Raw genomic sequence first — 18,773 nt, forward strand, 5'->3', positions numbered from 1 at the left:
ATGTCCGACTTTGTGATTATATTTGAAATGTATTTCTGTTGTGGTTCTGGTTACTACTTCAGAAAAAGACTATAATTTTGAGAAGACAGGTTGCAAGATGGATAGGCCTTTATGCTTTTTGAAAATAATATGTTATTAATTAGTTTACTCTAATGTATCCCACAATGCACTGCAAACCTGGTGGTGAGAAGGTGTTTGGAACAAGAATCCATCATGCAGCTTTACTGAATTGCAATTGGATCAAATACTCATTCTCTACTTCAAAGTTTGCTTGGAACTGTACCAAGACCACTTTTTCCATTTTGGTCTCTTGTTTTGGTCTGCACAAAAGAGTGATTTCTATATTCACGTCTGCTCATAATTGACTGAACCAAGAAGGGAAACAAACCTGAATTTTTGTGAAACTGATTAAACATCTCAGGTATTTAAGCACCCTAAAAGCTTTCCTCTTTTGTAACCTAATGACTGTTTCTTATCTTCTTTTCAGTTTGGAAGTAGCTAGTCTGTTCACAAAAGCCATTAAGTATTCAATTTCGGTCTGAGGTTAGTTGTGTGTTTGATACACTAACTTATAAATCAACAGATCACTAAAACAGGTATATGGAGCTTTAAAACATCAGTACAAATCACCATGCATGACTACATATGAATGTTTCTTCCAATTTAAAAGTCTTTTATAAGTCTTTCCTGACTTGTGGACTTTAATGTTTCCAAAGGAGCAATCCTTATCCATGTTTTGCAGGTTTTTAACTGAGGAGCATTTCTGTTTTGTACCGTGATGTGTAGATATAGACTCTCAGCATCAATTATTTAAATTCACATATTCGCTTTATATTTATTTGAATGTCATCTCTTTGAATTGTTTCAAAGAGATGATCTCGGACAGTTTTTGTTTCTGAAAGCCATCAGAATTTTGTTTTTAAAGGTGAAACATTTATAAGATGCCAGATGCAAGCAGAATAGCATTGCCATCTGTTTAAAAGCGGTGTGTTACATGAGTTTCAGATGAATTATATGAGGACCAAGAGGGTTAATAACTTTCTTTCAAGATGCTAATGACCTCATAAGGGCCTAAATACTAAGAAAATAGAATTGCCTTGCAAATTAGACCAAAAATCTTCAGAGAAAGATATATTACGCTCAGGTTATACGACATTAAGTTTTTGCCCAAATTTACCCCCAATTTCCAGTCAGGCAAATTGGCACCGGTCTGCATAAGTTGTGGACAGTTGGCAGGATGACTCAGAATGAAAATCCTAAAACTGGAAAACTGAAAACTGGAGCCTGCACATGTCTGAGGAGAACCCACTGACCTCAGTCGGAGTCAGACAAACATGTTTTAGTTTGTTCAGACTGTTCTGGATGCAACAATATGATCATAACCACAAATCAACACCGAGGATAATACAAACTTCAAACTGCTCCTTCAAACCTTAGCCCTTTCTAGAGTCCCCATGAGTTTTATGGGGTAAGCTGACTTTAGTTGTCTTCATAAATCCTGTATTCTGTGAACCTTGACAAGGTCCAGTCGATAAGTAGGTGATCCTCGGTCTATCAGTCTTAAAATAAAAACCAGTGTGTTAGTGTGAACACCTATTTTTTTGCAAAAATTTGTGAAAACGGTAAAACTCGCACAGTGTGTCCCGAACTTCGGTCAGGAGTATCTTGTTCAGCAGCTGAGGATAGATCTGAGAAAACGAATCTATCCTAAAGGTGTTGATCCTTAGCAAACATGTTTGTTCAGTCTTAAAAGCAGCAATACAAACAAGTACAAACAAGATGATAAACAGTGACCCAATTAAAATGTCTAAGTTGGAATGTTAGAACAAAAAAGAACTGATTGTCTGGCCTTTCTTTAAAGCAAACACATTTCTGCTTTCACATTTGGCTTTATTCTGTCGTCTTCCACAATTTATTTAAAGTTCTTTCATTGGTGCTTTCCAGGTCAATGAACAGCACCCAAGAGTGAGGTGATTATCTAGTCATTAAAGTCTAATGTGTTGTGGAACCGTGAATGTGAAGAACATTTGTAAACTAACCTAATTGAAATGATCAAACTCTAGTTTCTGTCTTTGCATTTTATTAACCAGATCATATTGCAGATTACAGCATGTACATGTAAACTGTTGAGGCTGAAAATAACTTTATGACTGCTGGCCACTATTGCAATTATCAATAATGATGAGAAAATGGTGCTGTGATTATAGAAGCAACTCCACAAGTTATGATACTCGCAGTCTATTTAGAAGATGTAAAAGACACCATCAAGACAATATTTGAATATTTAACTGGGCAAACTGAACAAAATGTTATTGGTGTCTGTATTACTAATATGAAAATGTTTGTTTGAATAAAATGGGCTGTGTTTTATTGTGTGGGCTGCAAGTACTGGCTTCATCATATCAGAAAAACTTGAATTTCAATGTTGATATTGAAACATTTAACTCACACCTTTCTGACTCTTTTCCATGATCACAAGACTCTTCCACTTCAGTATCTCAGTCCCTATATACACCATTATGTTATAACAAAACCAGTTAAAGTTCCTCCACCTGGTCAAATTTAATAATGACTTACAGAGTTTCCAGGAACGTTTAATTTGAACACCCAAGGTCTTGAAGGACTGACACTTTTTATTCACTTATTCATTTCTTTGCCGAACTGCTAAGTGGTCGGGATGAGAACCAGTGACTTTGTCTGAAGAACTTTCTTCAACAAAGTTTTGTTGAACAGAAATAGTAAAGATAATTTTGCCTTCTGTGTGAACTATGATTAAAAGTGCAGGTTTCCCCCCCAAAGTATTACAGGTGGGCCGCCTGGGGTTTCAATAATTTGAATGATCCTGTATATGACACCTTTAGAAATTTTACTTGTGCTAACACTGTTATTTAACTAAGTGAAACCCTTTTTATTACAGTTTCTAAGAAGTTCAAGTCTGTGAAAATACGGTGAAAAGGTTAGCATGATTTTTCTTACTTTTTGATGCCTTGTTTAGAGAATGAATTTTCTCTATCTGGGCTCCTGACAGTGCAGTCATTAGCTATGAAAATATTTAGTTACTGTACGTACCATCCGTCTAAAGATAGATATAGTCATGTGCACGAAATATTTCATACACACCTTTTTTTATTTAAACTTTTCCACTTTCCCATTACAGACATGTCTTTTTATGTGATACATGATTTCATGATTGCACAATTTTGCAGACTATATAAACCCTAAGAAATAACAGAAAATTAAACTGCCAAGCATTTGCTTTCATGCATAATGAAGCAGCAGCTGGTTAAACTTCCTTCCAACCTGCCACTGCTGTTACTGCATGTAGCCTAATCAGGTTATTTCCACTCTATTTGCCTTGTGCATTTTATGTATCCTATGTCTGAATGATGTGTCTGTTCTATTCCTGGTACACTCTCTGATGCATCCCCTGCAGCTGGATTTAATAGGGATCGGGAGCAGAGTTTGACAGCAATTTATATAATGAAATAATTCATTTATTCATGACGTTAAATGCTGAGAGAAGTCAACTTATTTGTAGTTGGGCATTGACCCTAATAAAACGATGGTCATAACTCATCATTGTTTCCTAAAGAATAAGGCAGATTGTTAAGTTTCTTTTAGAAAATCAAAATTTGCTGCTTTTCTAGGTTACACAAAAACATCAGGTTTTATCTTTTAGGTGCTTTCCTTTCAGTGCCTTCAAGATGCCCTTGACAGACAATATACCTGCTAATACATGTCACAGTCCTTTAAATATCAATAGTCATAAACCTGTCTTTTATTTTAATAGAATTAAAAGACAATAAGTTTAGAACCGTATTTGTAACATCTGCTTCAGATATTGTATCTATAAGAACACTTTGATAACAATCTTGGCGTCTGTTTTAGTCTAAATAATGTGGACTATTTAAATCAGTTCTCCACTATTGATTGTTTAAAGTAATGTATCTCTTCAGTTACCCAAAAGCGGCCAACATGGTCGCACCGAAGTCCAACTGTTGATGTGATTTCGGGATGTTATTTTTCACATACCCCTTTCGAAGACCCACATTTCAAATCTTAAGCACATTTTAATGTCAGATAAAGACACCCGAGTCCGTGACACATGTCTTCAAAGAGTTACAAAGCATTTTTAAGTCTTTGGTATTTCACTGAACTACAGTTAGAAAATATAGAACATTGGGGAACCTTTTGAGGCCTCAAAATTATCATGTATTTATTATCATTTTTACATTATTTTGGAACCAGAATTACCAAATTACAAAATAGGAATGTAAGTATTCCACATGAAGAAGGCCACAAAAGAGACTGAGAACAACTATAGCGCTGCATGTCTCACTTTCCTCAGTGAAGATCAGAGTTCCTGGTTCAACAATACAAAAGAAACTGAGCAAATTGGCATCCAGGTAAAGTCCCAAGGTGAAAATAACACAAAGGCCAGAGTAACATTTGCCCAAAAACCAACTTGATGATTCCTAAGACTTTTCATATATTATTCAATGGAATGATGAGACAAACAGGGAATTTTTTATGAGTAGTGAGTCTGTTTACATCCAGCATAAATACTTCCACATCATTTCAGATAAAGAACATCACAAGCCCAGTCACGGTTGTGGCTGTCTTGGGCTGTTTTGCAGGACCTGCATGATTTACCATAATTAATGGGTCCTTGAATTATGCTGCCTACCACAAAATTGTACAGAAGATCCAGCAATCGGTTTCTCTCCTTGAAACTAACATTTTGGGTCCTGCTACATGACAATGATCCGAAGCCTACCAACAAGCCTACCTGTAAAAGACCCCAAACCTTAATAAAATAATAAAATTAAAAATTAAATCCAATTAAAATGACTTCAAAAAGGCATCCTCCTATGGTGATAAGTGAAAGCCTTTCTGCAAAGAAGAATAAGCTAAAATTCATCCGCAGACATGTTAAAGAAACACTTTTCACATATAACCAGGTTAGTTTGGATGGTCTACACCCACCAAAAACAATTAAACTCAAAGATGTAGCTTGTACTTACTCAGATCATATTTTATTCAGATTATATATTAGAAATGTGTAGGATGGCAGCACTGTAAGCTACTTCTCATGCAAAGTGCATGATCTGATCTTCTAGATAATCAATGTGACAAGTGCAGGCTGGAGCGAAAATGCTTCAGAAAAAATAGTGGAAGTAGTGATGAGGAGTGAGTTTGGTTCTGTGTGTCAGGACCAAACATGAGATAGCATTGTTTCTCATGTATATTAGCTCAAAGGGTTTCCCAGAGGAATCCATAAGTGCACAGTGCTGCCTTTCAACTGAAAGCTTCTCCTTCAAATACCCTACAGCAGCGACATCAGTACAAAGCTTTTTCAGTACACTTTGCTCCAGGGTGGGGTGTTGTTATCAAGGGAGGTTCAGATAATATTTGCAGGCCACAGCGAGGGGTCAAGTAGTACTCACATCCTTCAGACAGCCCATGAAGTTGTTGCTGACCGGGGAGCCAGGCAGGTCGGCTGTGTTCAGGCTTCCCCCGATGTAGAAGAGATCATCAGAGCCCAGCATGGTGTAGTCCTCCTGGGTGTAGCCAGTGGTGGTGAGGATCCCGTCCACTAAGATTGTCACCTACAAAACCAAGCAGAGATTATGAGCCTAAACAGAAAGAACTGGCCTAATTATTTCACGCCTAATTTCTTTATTCTGGTTGAGCTCGCCCTAATGTTGGCTCTTGGAGGCAATTACAAGAACAGCTTTAAAGAGTTCACTAATCTCAGCTGATCCCTGTTTCTGATATGTGAGCCGGATGGCAGCGGAGTCAAGGCACCATAAATTTTCCTTCAGCTCCAAAGTGATCAGAATGCCACAGTTTGCTCAATTAATTTGAGATGAAAGATACCAGGAAGCCGCGGTACCTGTGCTTCATCATAAACAAGACAAGATAATTTCCATATCAGTTTCATCACTAGAGAAAGGGAAGGAAGGAGAAGGAAACAAAACGGCTGAACGGGGCTGTGGAGGTAAAAGCGATGTGCTTGTTGCCATGACAATAAGCCTACACTGAAGACAAAATCTTGCACTGATGTAAAAGCTCCCACTTAAGAGTAATATGTCAAAACAATTTCCATTTCTTTGACTCAATTTTTAAAAATGTAATATTCTTTGTAAAATGTGTGTGAGATGAAAAATGGAAATGGCCACTGTAACAATCTTGTGAATCTTTTTTTTTTTTTGCTAATGGTTGAGGTTATTCAACAACATTTAATAAATCTAGAGAGGGAAAATGTCACGCAGGAAATGTGTGCTAAAATCAGTCTAGTAAATTGTGTCAAAGAGGTAAAGATGCGAATAAACTGGATTAGTTGTACATTATTTCCTGAGATTTTGGTGCCCTAAAGACTAAAGATTTTTTTTCCCCCTTTTCTCTAAATATTTCGTATGCACACTGCAAGAATGTTATTTACCTAAAACAGAAATTATTGTTACATTTTATTTATGTTTGGCACTGGTGATATTTATTATAACACTGTGTCATATGGGACAAAGGTAGAACGAAAGAGTCATTTTCTGTCTGACCATCTCAGATTCAAACATGGAGTTTGCAAAACTCTACCTGGAATGTAGCTGGAACTGAGTGCTTTGGTCTGAACGCAATAAGATTAGACTTTCTGACAACAACCACTTCTGGTAGATTTGGTGTGAGAGAAAAGACGAACTTGTGCAAAACACACAGGAGATGAGATCCATGATATGTTGGCCTGTTTCTTCTCGTCAGAGACCATCAACTCTTTGAAAACCAGGAGATTTAAAAAACAATCTGTTGGCCTCTGCTAGTGAATTGAAAATGTGTCTTTGGTGGGTCTTTCATTTGGATAATTATCCACAGCATATGGTTAAATCCACAAAGACATAGTGACCCTTGCTCCCTCTTTAAAGACTAAATGCTGCAGGAAAGCTGCTGGATGGAGATATTAAAATTTTAAGTGGTGTCATATTGGTCAGAGAGGTCATTAAGAATTGTCTAAAAAATTGTTAATCAAATTAAGTGTACTCAAATTATAGGTTGGATTTCCCCCCCCCCTTAATTTTCAGCATAATATTATGCTCCTGAAAAAAATAAAAATAAAAAGATTCAATTCTTTAGCAAATTTACCAACATTTGTAAATGTAGAAATAGTTCTGAATAAATTATAATCAAGCAACCAAAGGTTCAGTAAGTGTAAAAATAACACTTAAAGACTAGGGGTTAACATTTTACCTAAATTTATGCGATGCTTGTGTCTGTCATGTGAAAACAAGACAATAGACAAAAGGAAGACCAGAGACGGCAGGCTCAGCTTTGACCTCAATCGGATAAAAGTCTTTCTTTATTCAACATCCAATATTGATTTGTGTCCATCTAAGTCTTTGGAAAGTCGTTGGCTTGGACAGCAGACAATGAAAAGGTTTCAAATTGATGACACGAAACATTAGGAACCCTCTAGCTTTCATGGCTACAAACTGATTGATGCTGCTCTCCGTTTCTCTTGACAATGATAACCCGGCATGACCACTGTGTGGCATAAAATTACACTATGTGTATGCAGCAAATAGATAGTACCTGAACTGGTCTGAATATCTGGGATCAATGCATTCAGAGAGACATGTAGAACTGGGTCATGATTAATTTAAGACACAGCCACGGCTACGCTTCAGTATTTGGGTGGCAACAACTTGAAGCTGACCTCTCATGGAGAATTTCATTGGGTATGCTGTGTGGAGTGAGCAGAGTTGCACCCAAACAGAAAAAAATAAGGTTAAGGATGAACCGAGCTGTGCTCGCTCATGACTGAAACACACTGCCAATCAGAAAAAAGGTAAAGAAAGTAATAGGAGAAATTCTAGCCTCAAAAGCACCACCAGATCTAATAAAATGCTTCCACCCACAATCTCTCGGGAGTAACAGTTCCCCCTATCTACATGTCAGTGAGGTAACTTATCTGAAGGGAAAGCAATTTACACAGGGATCAAATGCATGCCTGAAAGCATAAGTGACGTGGCTAACATTGGATTGCAGCTCCTCTGGAAGCTAGGGTAAGGAAATAGATGTGGAGGAGGATGCAACACACAGGTTTTGTATGATGGGTTCAATGGTGAAGAGACGGTTAGAAAAAAAATAGATTTTGCTATGTTAAAAACAACTGGCATTTACAAAGATTACTATGAGTGTATTGAATACATTATGTTTAGCTGAGTTAATCTTATATAATTTATGCACACAAACTACCATGAGAGTAGATGCTCTGTTGTCTTTTTTAGAAATGCATCATGTTAGACTTTGTGGAGTTTTTTTGTATGGATTTAAATGCATCTCATAGACAGAACTTCACATATGGATTTCATCCATAAGTGCCATAAATTCAGTCACTGCAGCATGCAGAAATGTAACCTTTTTAAACAAAACCATGTTTAAAATACTGTATTTCATCACCAGCTATATTGGATGAGGATTATTCAAATGTGTTGGGCTTATTTTTTTTTTTTTTTATTGGAGTCTCCAGCAATGTTATCAACTGTAACAGAATTGCCCCGCGCTGCGAGGGCCCAATTAACACCATTGTCAAAGAAGACAGCATGCAAAAAAAATTTAAGGGCATTAATGTAGCTTGGACTTTTTCTGGCAGGAAATATGGCCTTTTTTTCCTTTGGGTGGTGTGAGGAGTTAAGCAGTAGTATCTGCTGCAGATTTCTAGCAAATTCATAATAGTAAATATCAAGTAAAAAGAGAATGTCAGTGAGTGACACAGTTTACAGTTAGAGTTTAAGAAAATTAAATAAATAAAAAATAAAAAAAACAAGACCAAACTGACTTAGAGCTTCTAGTCTTGACTAACAAAGAAGGGCTTTTTTTCTAACACATCTTTAAATGCATACACTGCAATGAATTTTGAGTCTGTTAAGTCAGAAATGAAAAGGTCAAGTGTTGCCTGAAAACTATGAGTTCAGTCAACTGTCAGACATGAGCTTCATCAATGTAGACAAGTTTACAAACAGTCAGTACAACTTACAACAATGATTTAAATACTGGAAATTATATGAAGTTATGTAAATCACAAGTATATTTTAATAGATAAAATATGTGGATTTAACTGCATTATATTTTTATGTGAATTTTTTTTGTATGAATAAAAGACAGCTACTTAGCTTACATTGCCTTTTTTCAAAACATAAATCAAATAAAACTTTCTGATTTTACATAGAGGGTCTGAAATCTCTAAGCTGTTTCCAGTTACTAAAGCTAACTGAGGCTTAAGACAGTTTAAATGTCTGATAATGTTTTGTCTGATACAATTAATTGATAGAAAAACCTGAATATAAATAGAGCCCAAATTCAGATAGATAAATCTGTAGGTACAGGCATTAGTCCCTGCTTTAGGCTGTAGATAATCCAAGTTATAGAAAACATGAATATAAAGTAGATTATTCTAAAAAGATTATTGACATATTATTGCTGCTGTTATTTTATTGCTGCTGTTATTTGGTAAAATGATTGAGGAAAGTAATGACACTGTATTTAAATATTTGTTCCTGTTTTACCACTTACTGTTTTGCATAAAAATGTATCATGAAGGAAAAAAAGGATAATCATTTGCACAGTTCTCACTGCAAGCAAGTAGTGTGCATTACATTATAAGAATTTTGGTTTGAAAAAAAAACAACAATCTGTAAGTCATATAGAAATGATATAGAAGATTTAAGGCAGAGTACTACTTGGCTGCAGAACAATGCAGGAAAACAATGCCGGACACACAAAGTTGCTATATTCATTAAATAAGCCCATCCCATTTTTGTATAACTTACTTATCCTGCTGCAGTGTTGCATCAGAGTCTGCAGATACCAAACAAGTTCATAGCGCTTTGTGAAACTGAAGCACACAAAAATAAGGCAATCTGAGTGACGATAGACGTGGCAAAATGAGCAGACTCCTGGAAAATCATTACCACTGCAGCGCATTCTTATCATTATAGGTCAGTCATTTGCTTAAACCCTAGAATGGACAGATGGTCTGTATTCTTTTATTATGCTTGTTTGCATTGACCTTGAGGTAAAAAAAAATATTGAAAGTGAGGTATGAAAAGTATAATATGTTGCATTTTAAATGATGAAATAATGATCAAAATGCACCCCTCCTACTAGTCACAAAGTAGAATAGGGAGCAAAATGAGTGAATATCATTACATTAAGTTTCAGAGGTCAAAATATGCTTAATTCTTTGGTTTTAAGTCCAATTAAAGTCTCAGATGTTTTTATGTTCCCAAGTCCAAATTCAGTCTTAAATTGTTTCCAAATCAAAGATTTTTTTTTAGTAAACTCCAGAATCTTTAGAGCATTAGCCAAGGTAAAGTCTTGGGCTAATGCTCAAGACTTGAACTTGAGACTTTGGTGCCTCAAAGTTAAGTCCTGCTTCCAAGCATTGAATGCTGAGGTAACAGTTGCATACACACCTGGCGAAGGTTGCGTGTCACTCGCACGTCATGCCAGACATTGTCATTGAACTTTCCACTGGCAGGCTCCACCAGTGCTTCAAAGGCCCCGGAGCCCAGGTTGATGACCAGCCACACAGCTCCGTTCCTCAGCGACAGGTTAACATAATCGGCTGACTTCCCGGTGTGGAGCAGCAGGCCATTCCTTTGCAGTGTCCGGAAGGACAGCGTGATCTCGTCCAAACTGCTCTGAATGGGAGTCGTGGACAGGTTGTAGCTGAAGAACTCGTTGCCTTTAAAGGTGGCCACCGACTCTTGCTGTCCTGAGAGGGGAAAAGAAACAGCTTGGAAAAATGTCCGTATAATTAGATAAAACTGTGACTCTGCAAAATGAATGCATTTACTTCTGTAGCATGGCTGAGTAAAATATGTTTGGTGGGTAAAAGTAAGGGCTAAAATGAGTAGAAAAGACAATATTGTGTGACAAAGCTATTTAGACACGCTGTCTACATGCATTTAAACTAAATAGAAACAAGAAACAGGTAAAGAGTGTAACACAATATACATCAAACTATCTAAGCATGACCTTTTTTCACCCCTTTGAAAAATACATTCAACAGTATTGCTATATCTTCAACATTAACATTTACTGTGCCTTGCAAGAGTATAAACATCCCCTAAAGGGTTTCACATTTTGTCATGTTATAAACACAAACAGCTGTTTATTTAATGAAATTTTATGTGACAGAAACAATTAAGAGCATAATTGTGAAGTGAAAGAAAAGTGTCATATTATTTTCAACATATTTTACAAATACAAATCTGAAAGGAAGAACAAGAAGTTAGTGAGAAGATGGATGGAGCTTATACAGAGTATTTCTGATAAAAACCTGCTTGAGGCCATTCATCTTTTCTTTCCACTTCACATTACGCTCTACTTTATGTTGTTCCATAAAAACAATACAACATGGTAAAGTTTAAACTTGTGATACACTTCGGGATAAATCCAAGGGATGTGAATACTTTTGCGAGACAATATGAAAGAATGGCTAACTAATTGTGGCTGACTTGGTCAAATATTGGTTTTACACCTACTTTCCAAGACTTGTCACTGGCTGATATAGAGGTACTGTGAAATGTTGGGAGGTTTTCCCCAACACTACAGACAACATCATATGGAGGATGATTAAAGATGTTTTTGCTGGTGTGACTGTTCTAGCAGTTTGACTTCTATTTGAAACCCACTCAAAAATATGTGGTAGATAACACTAAAACACATGATAAATATATAATAAAAATGTTAGACAGCAAGATAAACAGATAGATGCTAGATTGACAGACGGCCACATAAATACAGTATGCTGAGACAACCACTCTTGGCTATGACTTACTTTTGCAGTACAGTACCAATGCTATAATTTCTGCCATTAACCTGTTGTTTTGACAATAACATGGAAAAAGAGTTGTTAACCAATAAATACCCCCATTCAAAATGTGTAGGCTGTGTCAAGCTTTGTCCTTAGATAGTCGCAGTGTTTGCTACTGAGCGAGCCATTTCAAGCAGGACGGATAAGCCGTCCCTAAAGCCTGTGTTTGTTTGTGCTGTAAATGTCAGCGCCGATGCTCCAGGGCCAATTTAAGGCCGTGGGTTGACTGGGCCCCATTACTTTTTATTGTTCAGGCTATGTAGGTGCTCAAACACTGTGCACACAACAAATTGATAAATTATCAGTGAGCCTCCCTGTTGATAAGTGCATTGTTACCAAAAATAACAACCCAGAAGTAGATACAAGTTAAGCTAAAAAAAAAGTACAATTGTTAAGAAATAAACCAATACTAGTGCAATCTTTTTTTTTTTTTTTCATAAAAACTTTCTACCATGAAAATGTCTTCTGCAGATGATCTTAAAGGTCTTTTATAAGAGATTATGAGTAATTACATGGGCAGCCTATCTAGAAAGTGGACTAATATCTGCAGAAACAACAAAAATTTCCCACAATGAGAAATATTTAATACAGTGTTTTTCTTTTTGTCACAACACCGCACATACTTTGGCGCTAACTCTGTCGAAACGCTTTCTAAGACGATGGCTGTAGTCGTTATAGCAAAAGATGCTTTCCAAGCAGTTTTTTTTTTGTACGTTGCTGCTGACTGGAGGCAATAAGGTGGGGGAGGCTTTGCTTTCAAACTCTCTTGGAATTAAGCATGAGACCATTGTGCTGAACCAAGATGCAAATAGAAGAACCCTTCGATAGAAAATGAAAGCTCAGCAGAATATAATGGAAACACCAACAGTCTCCAGGAATCGCTCCTACTTCTCAACTAGATGTCATGTCTTGCTCTTTTTTGTGTCAGCAATTTGCCTTCTCAGTGATCTTCAACCACCTCTGCACTCTGTGAAAGCCATCGTTGCCATGATATGATATATTGAACTATTTCCAAAAAGAGAGGCCACAAACATTATTGGTTTCACATTTTGTTTAACACAATAAAAGCTATTAGAGGGATCACATTGAAAAATGGGAAAAATATGCAACAATGTGTTGCAATACATATATTTCACTTATTTGGAATCAGTATAGAGGATTGTTTTGTTATTTGTCTAGCATTTAGCTATCCTAATTTCCCAAAGGAAACGACATTGTAGCGTTGACTCGCACATAAAACTGCCTCTGAACTGATAATTGTATCAATTCAATAACATTTATGCCCTTGGATTTAAAATAAATGTTTCATCCAAAGTCATTTTACATATAAAGATATCAGATTTCTTTGCTAATAAATAAATAAACAGGTAAAGAGGTGCTGTATAATTTACTTTTAGCTGCTTTTGTTGAAATATTACAAAAAAAACATTTGATGTTGCGGGCCAGGTGCAGCTAACTCACGTTTTAACACAACATCTATCCTGTCCAATCCTTAAATTAACTGAAGTAGTTTTTGGTTCAGTTTTAGCATTCATTGCTCTTGGGTTCACGCCTCACATTAACTAAAGCAAATTTGATCAAGCAGAAATAAAGATCAGCTGTCCTAGATGGATTTTCATGACCTTTACATTTTTTAGCTAAGGTTGCAGTTTGCATACGGAGTCGAAAGTTTAAAATTATCTTACTCTTTAAAGGTGTGCGAGACGAAGTTAAGGACCATTTTATAACAGTGCAGCAAAGAGTAAAAAAAATACAGAAAAGACGATAAAAACTGCATGTTTTTCAAATAAAAAGAAAAAGACGAGATGTAAGCATGTCAGGAAAGCTGAAGAGGCCAATAATGTAATGGAAGGAACTGTAAAAATCTCGGTCATGTACTGGTTGTATGTTACATATGACAACAGTCCCTGTTAAATTCGATACATCTGGAATAAGATGTACATTTGAAAAATCAAATCACTTCCTTCAAAACAAAACACTCAGAACCACAATTCCAAAAAGTATATTTGGTATCTCCAAAGAAGCACCATACCCAATGTGAAATATTAGGTTTTTGTAAAAGTGTTTGAAATTGTGAATCATTTCGATTGTCAGTTTAGAGCCCAAAACCTTCAGGTGCCTTCAGGAAAAATGAAAAGGTTCTTAAATGAGTTGCATATTTTCCAGGCCTACTACCATTTTATTACACAATTAAGTAACTATCTTGCCTTCAGTTGTTATAAAAATGCTTAATGCATCAAAAACACCTTCAAAGAATTGACTTTGCATCATTGTCATCTCTGATGCCTTCAATTGGCCTCTGCCTAGAACTTCCTTAACCTTCTGACACTTCCTGTTCAGCACATCATAACAAGGCTTCTCCATGCTGCCCACTTTTCTTAGGAGCATTATAGTTTGTCTGACAAACTATGTTTGTTGGACAATCATCTTAACACTAGGCTACAGCAGATAAGGAGAGATTAAAAAAACAGGTAACACTTTTTTTGGCGTGTTGTGAATAAGACTGTCATGACATCGTCATAAATATTCATGAAGACTTACTTATGTTCATGACAGGTGTTATGTCATGTTTATGACGGTATCATGACAGTCTCATTCACAATTTGTCAAATAAAGTGCAACCAAAAAATTTTAGCTTCCTAGCACTGTCCATGGGTGTCTGAATGATTTTATAATTTGCATTACATCAAGGATTTCTGTGCACACCAGCCAATATTCAACCTCCTGAGGTCTGCATGAATCTATCACATCATATCAGAACTCTATCTCGAACAGCCCTAAGGCTAAAGCTGGGTAATTGCTAATAACTAATGTTCCTTCAAACATTTAACATCTGAATAAAAATTTGATGTCTCATGTACATGCTATATCATTTTAATAACTGTGGGCTGCGTTAATGTTATCACTTGCAGATACAATTCTGTAAATCTTTCTTCTAAAATGAATTTCTCTTTTACATTAATGCATGAAATTAAGCAATTACATATCCCATTCTTCAGTTCATGATAACTCATATTGTGTGTGGCTTTGGGACACACTTACTGTACAATGTCCTGAATCAGCTACAGAGCATTTATTCTGAGAAAGCAGAGGATGTGGAAGCATTCAGTGTGTTCAGTCACAGGGTTCAGGCAGCTAAACTGCTCTTAAACGTGCAAAAATGAGCTCCACAATTAGAAAACAATAAAAGCAGACTTTAATCTAAAATATCAGACCCAGGCTTGGCCTCTAGCTGCATAATTTGTAGGTACAGATAAACCGGTCTAATTTGATTAAGTAATTTAATCAGAATAGCCTTAATATCATAATCAGCTCAACACAAAACATGTGCATGAGAACATTGAGAGTGCCGCCACACCCTCTTTTTTCAGAGGATGTGAAAATAACACAAGATGACAGACAAAGCAATTTCAGTTCACAGCTGCAGATTATTCAGTTTTATGTCTCTGCGGAAATCGAGTTAAAAAAAAAGAAGCAAAGAACACAGGAAGTGTAATGATAACCCAACAGCAGTGTTGTTTTTTCTGCTTAGGTAACTCATTATCTCGAGGACTTGGGCAGAATAGGTCATCAAAGCCATGTCTCAAGTAGGTTTCAAGGCAATACTGACTCCCATGGAGACACGAGGAAAACCTGAAGGCAGCACATGCTTCAAAACTAAATATCTACATGTGTTTGAATGTACAGACAGTGCTTTAAAAAAATAATTATCTCCTTACAGATTTCTTCTGTTTTGAGTTTTTCGGCACTATTAAATATTTCAGACCATCAAGTCTTTATAGACCATTTAACATTAGACAAATATTACCTCCACAGAAATTGCAGGTCTCAAAAAAAAAAAAAAAAAAAAAAAAACTTACAAATCCATTTTTTTTAAATTACAATTTTAATTCAAAAAGGAGATGAAGTGAACTAAACCGACATATGCCCTTTTGTGAAAAAGTGGCAGCCATCTATCTCCATTAAGTGGAGGCAATAATTATTAAGCATTTCCTATAACAGGCAATAAGTCTTTTAAATTGCTTTGGGGGAAATTTGGTCCACTTTCAGCTGCAGAATTGTTTTAATTCAACCACAGTGGCAGCTTTTTGAGCATAAAAAGTCTGCTTCAGAGTATGCAACCTCATCTTAATTAAATTTATGGACCAGACTTTGAGTAAGCGCCTCCAAAATCTCTATTTATTTATTTAATTTTGTGCACGAGGCAATGCTAGACCTACTGATGTGCTTTGGATCATTATTCTCCTGCATAACCCAAGTGCTTCAGGTTAATGTCACAAACTAATCATTATTGGTGGTTTCATCAAATAAAGCAAGTTGTCATGAAGCAGCAAGGTAGTTTCACACCTGTAGTTTGATTGCAGGTGTGATGTTCTTTATGCCTAACAGGTCACAAAGCTCCCAAAAAGTTTCCATTTTTGTCTCGTCACTCCACTGAATATTTTCCAAAAAATCTTGGGAAACATAAACATAAAATAAAGAAATCATCATCATAAAGATGATTTCTTTGGTAAATCGAAGACAAGACACTGTGTTTTTTTTTTTTTTCCAGCAGTGATTTTCATCTCAGAACTCTCCCTTGGATGCCATTTTGAAAAGTCTCTTTCATATTGTTGAATCATCAATACTGACCTTACATAATTGATGAAAGTGAGGCCTGCAGTGCATTCAATGTTGTTATGTTTTTTTTTTTTTTTGTTACTTGAGTGAGGTTATCTTTGATATAAAAAAAAATTTCATGATCTGAAACATTTTAAGTTCACAAAAACGTAAAAGCAGAAGAAAACTGTAAGGGAGCTAATTCTTTTTCTTTGCACGGTAAACGTATGCATCTCAGAATTAATTTAGGTCATTTTTTCCCCATTTTAGCAGCAGATGCATGTTTTGCCTTCCAAGATTTTACTCTCACTGCTATGGCTTTATTTTAATTTAAGCGTTCTACAGAGTGTGAAAAATGATAAATAACAGCATTGCCAAGTGTGTATTACTGGGCTGCTAGCTCTTTATTAGTGAAACTCCCCAAGGTAAAGAGTTCTCTTCCATTTGTGCTTTGAAATCCCCTGCTGATCAATGATCATAAGCAACTCAGTGAGAAATCTGGGCTGTTTAGAAATGAAAGCCTGAGAATGAAAAACAGCAAAAAACCTAATACAAGAATTTATTCCTACCAGAATACAATTATCTGTCTTGATTGTTTTGAAAGTGCTAACGCTGCTTTTGGGATGCGAAACCTTTGCTCTTCATCACTGAATCGTCTGAAAACACCATTGAACCAAACCGAATAAATTCTATTAGCATTAGAAGCATTACCTTGGCGTAAAACTGCAGAGATGAAGATGTTCCAGTAGATCAGTCAGTGGTCAGGACAAGGGTTTGACGGACAAATATTGAGTGAGTAGTGAGAATAACATGAGAGGAAGCATAAAATGAACAGGCAAGTATATGTAAAAAAATAAAAAGAGGAGAGGAAATATTAGTGCAGCACAGTAAACTGAATGATCTCTGGGTGTTCAGGTGGCTGGGAGGGCAAAGCAAAACAATAGACCCCATACCTTGGCGGTTTAACATCAGGTGCGCCAGACCTTGAGGGAAAGAACAGAAAAAAGGATACGAAAACAGGAAGTTCATAAAGAGGTTCGGGAGAACAAAAGCATTGTCACAATGTTGGACTGCAGTTTGTGACAGACATCCTTGGGGGTAGGTACGGATGTCAAAGTTCAAACTAAAATATAAGGGGAAAATTAAACTCAAACAGACAAACATCTCAAGGGAGGAGAGGGGAGGCAAGGAGAGAAAAAAACATCTTGACCGGCGCAACCCTCACAGGTAGTTGCTCACACAGATGCTTTTTTCTAATGGAACACATATTGTATGTTTACTAGATGCAGACGTTTGGGATGTGTTACTATACATAGAGGCTGCCGTGTATTGAAAACACCTCGTATAAATAAACTGCACTTTGGTAAGGCTCATTCACTGACTTTTATTATGTTTTGCAGATGCACAGTTCATTTCTGAAGTTCATACCCTGTCAACTTTTTAACCTTCTGGCTTATTAAAAAAATATCCATTCATGTCATTTTATGAAGATTTTAGATGACAGTTCAACACAGAGTAAAACATAATGGTGCATTTAAAAACCTAAACGTTGTGGTGTGAAGTTGTATTGATTTCTCCATGTTCGTTGAGGTTCATAAAAACATTGGTGAACATTAATTTTCAAGTCTTCTCACAGAGTCCCAGTTGGATTTAGGTCTGAATTTAGATTAGACTCCATCAACCAAATTTGCTTAAATCTGAGTCTTCCCAGTGTAGCCCTTGTTATATGCTGAGGCATTAGGAAATGCTGAAAACATCTTGCCTTGTATTTAATTCTATCCATCTTCTCATCAGTTCATACCAGCTGTCCTGTCATTCCTATAATAAAGTATTCCCACAGCATAATGTTGCCACCACTATGTCCGACCCCGCTAAAGGTTTGTTATGGGTTACATGCAGTGCTAGTCTTCTGCTACACGTTGCTTTCTAATCAGAGCTCCTTCGATCACCTTGTAGTTTCATAACCTAACTTTCCTTTCAACTTCTCTTTAATTTAAACCCTGATCTGTTGTGTTTTCTACTTCATGATGATGTCTGCTCACTGTTGTCCACTTAAAAACCTCCGAAGCCTTCATTAAATAGCTCGACTTAAAATGCAGCCCAAACTTTAAGCGTTTTCATTTGTTCCAAAAATGAAACCTTCATCTTCTTCCTTCTATTTCAAAATTACATGATCTTGTGTGTTGAGCTGTCAAATAAAATTTCAATAAAATGCACAAAAGTTCAAGGATGTGAATATTTTCACCAGGCTCTATATATCTATACTTTAGCCCAGCTCTATAAAAGGGAAGGAGTGACACGA

At 36.3% G+C, this 18,773-nt stretch overlaps 1 protein-coding gene across 5 annotated transcripts in view; it reads right to left on the reverse strand.

Moving 5' to 3' along the window:
* Positions 1–18,773, reverse strand: part of nrxn2a (neurexin 2a) — a 155,200-nt gene that overhangs the window by 95,639 nt on the left and 40,788 nt on the right. For 4 of the 5 annotated variants that reach the window (XM_055043571.1, XM_055043570.1, XM_055043568.1 and 1 more), the window contains exons 4-7: positions 17,425–17,454; positions 17,183–17,194; positions 10,467–10,768; positions 5,448–5,609 (exon numbers count right to left, since the gene is read on the reverse strand). In XM_055043571.1, the coding sequence (XP_054899546.1) occupies positions 5,448–5,609; positions 10,467–10,768; positions 17,183–17,194; positions 17,425–17,454 (506 nt within the window). The remainder of the gene's footprint in view (positions 1–5,447; positions 5,610–10,466; positions 10,769–17,182; positions 17,195–17,424; positions 17,455–18,773) is intronic. The other variant, XM_055043569.1, reaches the window with a different exon arrangement.

Source organism: Poeciliopsis prolifica, unplaced genomic scaffold (genome assembly GCF_027474105.1).
Source record: "Poeciliopsis prolifica strain line A6 unplaced genomic scaffold, Auburn_PproV2 SCAFFOLD019, whole genome shotgun sequence".
Classification (NCBI taxonomy): Eukaryota; Metazoa; Chordata; class Actinopteri; order Cyprinodontiformes; family Poeciliidae; genus Poeciliopsis; species Poeciliopsis prolifica.